Below are 8,303 nucleotides of genomic sequence, written 5' to 3'. Positions count from 1 at the left end.
TTTACTCTTGTCCAGTCATTACCTACAGCTCTACTGATATATCTTCGAAATGATTATACCATTTATACACTCGAAGCAACAACCAACGGAAGGAATATGAATATTGAGGTGTGAATGCTACAAGAATATTGCAAAGTTGAAGAATTAACGAGAAGATTGCAGATATTACGATCAATTTTTCTCAAAGTTGGTTAATATCTGTATTCATGAAAATAATGATATGATATATGTACATAACTATATATAAAAAATTTTTTCTTTTTAAATATAAAATGTTTTAAATATTAATATAAATAATAAAAGAATATTGATTTTTAATTATTCGAATATAAACCCTTTTTAAAAGATGCTTTAGTGTAAAATTCTTTACTTTGCTTTTATCGTTACATTTCTTGAAAATTAACGTTACGTTTAAATTTTTTTACTGAAGCAAAGTCTATTCCAAATTAACTATTAAACACTTAATTAATTTTTTAATTTTTTCGTCTTTTTTAGAACCATCCAAGGAACCATCTAAAGGAATTAGCTACTTTATAATCATTCTTACTAATCATCTGATGTGAATCTTAAAGGTAATATAAACAAAAAAAATATAATTAAAGCATCCGAATTTCTGATTCAGTTATTTTGCTCGTACAAGCCCGTTTTAGTAATTAAATTACACGGATCATTAAAATCTCAAGATCACATACTTCACGTACTTCATTTGATTGATATCTCTTTTCCATCGTATGAATCTCCGAACTCCCTCGAAAATCTAACTAACTTTCTATACTCGTCCGGACTCTAACGAGGCCTGTCCGTTTTTCTTTCACCGTAATTAAAATTTCCCGACGAAAGGAGGGTAACGCCACGCCAGCGAACGGAGTGCCGGAGAACAGGGGGTGGTTGTGGCCGCTCGACACTTTCGTCGCCGCGGCTCGTTACGGCGGCAGCGACGGTGGGAGTTTTACCGCCCCGCTAGTCGACTACCGTCGTCGGCGGAGATTAATTAACTAGATAACGGTCGGTGACTGGGAAAGAGGGCGAAGAGAGCGGATAAAAAGGGTGAAAAAGAGAGAGAGAAAAAGAGAGTCAAATAGAGCGAGAGAACGATGAGCGAGAGAAACGCTCCGGAGACGAGGGATGGAAAGCATCACTGGGGGGGCGAGAGAACCGCGATGCAACCATGGGAATTCCTGCTAGCAAACCATGGAACCATGGGGCTGGCCGTGATGATGGTAGGTGGCGGCCAGGGGGCCATTTCCAGAGGCCGGACGGTATAGAGTCCGGAGTATATCGACTGTGTCGCCTCATCTACAAGTCAATCAGGCTCGCGTGTCGGCGGCTCGTGAGGCCGGCTGGTACACGTAAGTAAGTAGCCAGGTCTGATGGGCACCTACACGCATCCCCTGTGCGGTACCCGCGCCTAATACGAGGCGCTACCGTCGTCGACAACGGGGCACCTTCGCTCGACGGGTATGCAAGTATAATGCGCTGGCGCATATATAAATGCTTATGGTAATCCGCGCGCGGTCGGCTTGTTTCGATGCTGGCCGGATGTCTGCTAGATAGAACCCGCTCCCTATCGCCCATTGCTATCGGTACGTATGCCACTGCCATAATGGCCCTATGACGTTTTCTTGCGTATCGCGGACCTGCTATTGTTGGCATATCAGCAACTGCAAACGTAAGTGTTTCAAAAATATCTTTACGTAATGGCACAATGGAAGATATTAAGAAATGTAATTCTTTGCTGTCTTACGAAGACAAATATTATTTTACAGATATTGTAAAATAACGTTTCTGATTATATATAGATTCTTTACTTTGAATCTCTTATCTTCTTTCATTTGCGCAATATTTGACGCTTGGCTGAGAAGAGTTAGTGTTAACACAAATTAATTTGAAAGCCGCGATGGGATTATCTAACTGCGTATTAGAATTCGCGAAATTATGAGTCGAGGTGAAACAGTTCGTCCCGATGAGTCAGCTTGCAATCGATGAGCTCGAATCACGGTCGAAGCGATCTGCGCGTCGACATGGTTCGAGTCATGACTCGGCTCAAACGGCCGCCGCTGGCAGCTGGCTGTCTGGGTATAGACAAGTGATCATATCGTGTCGTTAACTGATATTAATAGCAGGGCGCGGTGAGCCACGGGTGGAGACTGCTCTTCCTCTATCTCTCTCTCCCTCCTTGTGCTCCGCTCCTCTGTTCCGCATCGATGTACGCTCGAGCGACCCTTGGCCCTAATTGCAACAAATTAAATCAGGCGATATATCGGTGAATCCCTCGGGTCGAATTTACGTACGTGCGTTACGTACGGAGCGTGCCGCGATTGTGCGTCTTTTCACCGCTGCGGCTCGTCTCGTGTGCATGTTGTTGCTAATTGCACTTCTTTGTATCAAAAGTACAAGCGGCAAACCACTCTGAGTTGAGAACATTTGGAGAATAGCCTTAACAAGCGGTCAACTGCTTATAATTTGCGTGTCCTACATACATACATCTGTCAAAGTTTCAAACTTACTATACATTTGTCGCCTACAAATTTATGACAGAATTTAAAAGCCATCTGGTTTTTAGTAAGAGAAAGAAAAACAAGGAAAATGAGTCAATAATATAAAGATGAAGCATGTATTATAAAATTCATGAAAATTATTTAGAGACATAAGATGATTAAAAATTTTGATATTTCAATTATTTATTTTATATTATACAGCTTTGGCTGTACGAAAACGTTCTAATAAAAAAATATCTAACGAAAGATAAAAAACAGTTTTATTAAAATTAAAAATTAAAAACAATTCTATTAAAAAATAATATTTATTCTTATAACAATTTAATATTTTGTTAGCCCTCTGTTAAGTTTATTTTCCCCAAAAAAGTGTAATAAATTAAGGGTGCCTTATATTTATGGCCAAAGCTATGCATATACAACGCTTGCTGTTTATTCATTAAAGAAGAAAAAAGCTTTTTCAAATAACACTTTTCCAACACTTTTTTTTATTATGTTCCTATAAAATTTTAACAGAAGTTATTAAAATGTTTAATCATACAAAAAGAAATTTATTATATAGACAAGATTCTAAAATCTAAAAGATTATGGCTCTTCACTTGAACAAGTATCGTTAAGGATCTTTCTGAGAATTCTTAATAAACGCCTCCAAGGAAGAAAAGACTAAATTACTCACGTAACGTCAGAAAACCGTTGTAGTAAATCTGTAGCATTTCTAGAGTAATTTATTTTCACGAACACGCGAGAAGAAGATTAACGTGTTACTATTTTATACGCTGGTATCTGGTACTGTTCATCCCGGTGAAATATCGTGACCGAATTCACGAGATACGAAAGAGATTTTTAAGCATGCGAATAAATTCGCGTTCTTTTTAATGTGTTGCTTTAACCTGTTGAATGCGTTGCTGTTCGTGACAAACAGTGATTACATTTACTCTCTTGAGTCAGATTCATTTTTTCTTTTATCATTTCGACGATCACGTTTTGCGCACGATAAACGTATTAACCCCGTTGCGACCTTCCCAGAAGGAATTCGCGATGTTAAGGTCACTGTAAAAAACATCATCGTTTTCCATTCTGTTCTCAGCATTTAATATTTTTCTTACAGTAACAACAAAACATATAAATAATTATTGTAAATATATTGCTAAATATTTCTTATACATATAGGTAATTATTTTGAGTGTAAAGAATAAACAATATATATATATATATTATCGATTAATTCTAAGTTTAAGCAACGTACTCTAAAACACAAATTTCTGTCTTTATTATTATTTAAATCAAATGTAAATTATGCTTGTAATATCTTTTTTTCATTTCCACCTTTCTCCTTCCTTTCATCTTTAATTTAATAATTATTTTTTTATAATTGTTTTTGCATGTGTAGGAATTATAGATGCAGAAATTTCAGAAAGAGATCATTATAAACCAAAGCTTTATAAATCAAATTGACTTTACCTTACATTTGTATATGTCAAATATATATTTCGTTTTATTTACCATATTGCTTTTAATTTAAACTTACGAGGATCACATTTCATTTAAATTATCAATTTTCTTTCGCTTACAATGACCTCATCAATCTATTAATTTTCTATACTTAATTCGCATAAAATATAATGTTATATGATAAGAAGATATCTTTTCGGTCACTATAATAACATAAATATCCATCATATGATTATTGTCTCAGATTCTCGTTTAAAATTTTTGTTTTTAAATTCATTTCAAAACTATTTTTTGTCTTTCGAAAGTCGTGTGTAAAGTACTATGAAGGTATCTAGCTGTATTAAAAAAAGAAGGAGAAAGAACTAGAGATAAAAACAGAAAGAAAAGACAGAGAAAGGAGAGAGCGAGAGAGAGAGAGAGAGAGAGAGAAATAAGGTAAAAAGAACGATCATGGAGACGACTTTTGATATTTCCTGCCCTTACCATTAGCCAAGCAAGACTTGAACGGGATAGGACGGGGTAGAGCGGAGGATGCGAGGAAAGCCTCAGGAAGCTCTAACTCACGGGCAAAGGGGCAACCCACCCCGTTCGACCGAGCCGGCCCCTGCCATTAACATTAACCGAGCACATACAGGGTGTTTGCAATGGCATTATCGATCGGCCTGGGTGAAAAAAGACCAGCGAATCGAGCACTTTGTACGATACGTGCAGGAAACGCCTAGTTTACATTCACGAAAGCCGGCTAAACGCCGATAGACTCGTCCTCGCGGTTATACGCGAACCTCGTGCGTGATAAGCGGTTACCGTTGGTGAAGACATCGCCGAGGACAATATATTTTTCGCAGCATGTACCACATCCAAGTCTAGAGATAGAAATTTTCACAAATATATATTTTGCAGAAAAATGTTTAATTCTAGAACGCGCGATAAAGAATTCCTTTACCGCTTATCAAATGCCAAAAAATGAAAATACTTTTTGGAAGGTAAAAATATAAAAGAGCATATATAATAATATGATACGTCTTCAAAGAAATTATGCAAGATATGTTATCTAATTTATTATTTGAAATATCATCATTTCTATTAAGTATACAAACGACTGTTTCAGAAATAATTTTTTTTATTCAAGACGTATAATATTTTTTAACGACAAACGAAGTTATTGTTGAGCACGAACAAATTGAGCGAAATATTTTATAAAATATTTCTCTAGCGTAACAGTTATAGATAATACAATTATAAATAAAACCCAGAATTAAGAAAAGTCTCAATGTCAAAAAATATAATTACGAAATATAGTTATAAAACACCGATTGTATAACAAAAAGAATTTCAGCAAAGTTCTTTTCTATGTATTTGAAAGCGTTTCGCTTGCGTGGCTCGGACGTGTTGTTGTTTGCAGAAGAATAAAACTATCAGACTTTTACATGACAATGCACTTCGGCTTCGCGCAGATCACGATCAGTCGTATGTACAATGCATTGATGTTTCTCGCACGATTGACATCGCTTCTCGTTCGACGATCGGAAACTTTACGCATGAACGAAGAGGTACGACATTATTCATGGCGGTCATAGGAAGCGGAACAACGGCGATGACCGTCGTTAGGAGTGTCTGAAGTACATGTAAAAATAGCTTGCGATAGAACCGTTTAAACAATCCCGGAATTAATCTTTAATGTAAGTACAAATCTATTCTAATATTAAAGTAAGAAAACTTTTTCAATTTTACAATCAACTTTTCAATATTTCATATAATAGAAGTTTATATTAGAAGTTTAAATACAGTAAAAATGGCGCAATTGGCTAATGATACAAATAATCAATAGATTACTTAATAATAAATTTAATTAACTCAACAGTAAATTTATGTTCATTTCTATTAATGTAAATTAGCTTAGTTTTGATAATTTTCTAGTTCTAAAGAATAGAAATAAGATTTAATGAAAATATAATTTATCATCTAACTTGTACTTTTTATCTTTCATTTTATAAACATTTTTACTATACATATAACATAAGATTAAATTACTAGAAGTAGGATTCAGAAATGTAGAATAAAACAAGGAAAAATCTTTAAGATATAAACTTTATTTTATTTAATTTATATCAAATGTAGAAATATCCGAATTAAAAAATAAATTACAATCTATATTTCTTCAAATGATTTGCAATTATTAACTCAGTCTTATACATACCTTTGTATCGTTAAATTCAAAAAGATAAATTAAGCCTTCTGTTTCCGATGGTTCGTACCCTTCTTTTTTTACTCAGAGTTAACAAATTATGAACGTTATGCATCGTGATGACAGTATTTCATTTTCTTTCTTCTTCTTCAGTAAACATCTTCATTTAACTTCATTATTTTTATCGTATCAACATAGCGGAGGACACGATGGTTTTTAGCAGTATGGAAATTTTTCTCATTTGCACGCGAGTGTCCATACAAGTCACGAATTTTATGCAATGTGCGGGATATAACGAAACGGAATTCTATTAAATCAAAGCATTGATTTTGTCGCCACTGCCACCGCCGCCGCCGCGCCGCTGCCGATGGCGCGCGAGTTGGTTAACGAAGGCGGCGATAACGATACATTATTATCGCGATACGTATGAATATATGCTACCCCATGCCCAGGCTGCCCTTTGAAAATCGTATACCAGGCACGTGTCCGGCCTGTCGCGCCCCCGTTGTTACTCCACCGCGTGGATCAGATAATTTTCACTACAAGCAGATAGGCTCACTATTCGCACGGCGAACCGATCTCGCACGAAGATCACGCGATATCGCTGATATATTAATCAAACAAATTGGACATTTCAACCGTGTCATCGGCCAACAGCCACGATGATTTTCTAGGCATAAATCCATTTTGTCTTTCTATCCCTTTCTCTTTGAGATTCTTCACTAATTCCAAATTATACAATAGTCTTCTCTCTAATTATTCTTTTGCTTACCTTTTCTTTCTCTGTTCTGTATCACTTTTATATGCTATTCTTACATCGTATAATAAACCACAAAAGATATCGAACACATATATTTGGTCCATGGAAAGAATGTTAAATGATTTTCTGGTCGGGCAAAATACAAAATTGTATTATTTATTTATATAATTTATGCTCCAATTGACGAGCTTCTATGTAATAAAAAATTATTTATCAATCAGTGCATCTCAAAATCATTTTAATTTTCTATAATTAAAATATCATGTACGTGTCTTTTTTATATTTTATACAAGAAATACTATAATTTTAATAACTATATAAGCCAAAAGTTCAAGAAAGCTATGAAAATAAAATATCTAATAATGAAGTTTAAGGGGAAATGTCTCAAGGAAGTTCGAATTACATCGAAAGAAAAATAATTTCATACAAAGTACAATCTCTTTAATTTACGGCCTAAACTTCGATCGCAAGAGTGAATTTATTTCCATTGCCGTCAATCTCTCCCGTTTCCACCCCTTTTCCACAAAGTAACTCGCTGCTGTTACCTCAAAAGCACATCCGTGTCGCTTACGGAAAATCGCTGACGGCACCTGATCGCAGTACGTAGGACGCATACGTGTAGGAACGTGTACTTTATTATTACCTTTCAGCGTCTTCCGCGCGGAGGAGGCGCTTTTCGCGCGGTTACTCCACAAGGTGTCGGGCGCGATCAACTCATGACAACGCACCGCGCGATCGGCGTCAATCCATTTCTCGCTCGTCTCTACGGGTGCTTATCACGCTACGCCAGTATCCACGGCATCAATAATAATAAAAGCACCGTGGGATATCGCGCGCGTCTCATATGACGCTCCGCGGGAAGCCTTCCGCCACGTTTCCCACCTACGCTCTTCTAACGCGCGAAGCGGGGTGAGGCCGAAGGAGACAGTAGCGAAACGAGGGTGGAGAAAGACGGTCAAGAGAGACGGAGGGAGAATGGGTAGCAGAGAGAGAGAGAGAGAGAGAGAGAGAGAGAGAGAGAGAGAAGGAGAGTGTATGTATGTGAGCGCGAGAGAAAGAGAGAGAGGGGGGAGGAGGGAGAGAGAGAAAGGAGCAGCCTGGTGGATGATCCCGCCTCTAAGGAGCCGCTCCATGTCGGAGAGCTCGTGTCCGGGGGCGAGAGCGGGAATCTACCCCGCGTCCTCTTCTCCCTCTTCGTTCTCCACCCTCGTCGTCCACCCTCACCTCCCTGTCTCTCCGTCTCCCTCTCGCTCGGCTCGGTTTTTCCCCCCCCGCGGAGGACGTACCGGCGCAGGCTCCGATACAGCCAATCGTCGGACCGCGACTGATAACGACGCTGCCAAATGTGCGTCCGTCGTACCGCGGCCGAGTCTGCCACGGTGGTCCACGCGCGCTGACAAACTCTCGGGAT

At 37.7% G+C, this 8,303-nt stretch overlaps 1 protein-coding gene across 1 annotated transcript in view; it reads left to right on the top strand.

The window, feature by feature from the left end:
• Positions 1–1,168: 1,168 nt before the first annotated feature.
• Positions 1,169–8,303, top strand: part of Ets65A (DNA-binding protein D-ETS-3) — a 64,508-nt gene continuing 57,373 nt past the window's right edge. Inside the window, exon 1 of the mRNA XM_018516046.1 lies at positions 1,169–1,353. Coding sequence (XP_018371548.1) covers positions 1,169–1,353 — 185 coding nt within the window. The remainder of the gene's footprint in view (positions 1,354–8,303) is intronic.

This window comes from Trachymyrmex cornetzi, unplaced genomic scaffold (genome assembly GCF_001594075.2).
Source record: "Trachymyrmex cornetzi isolate Tcor2-1 unplaced genomic scaffold, Tcor1.1 scaffold61, whole genome shotgun sequence".
In the NCBI taxonomy this organism is placed as follows: domain Eukaryota; kingdom Metazoa; phylum Arthropoda; class Insecta; order Hymenoptera; family Formicidae; genus Trachymyrmex; species Trachymyrmex cornetzi.
This window is presented reverse-complemented; position numbering and strand designations above follow the sequence as displayed.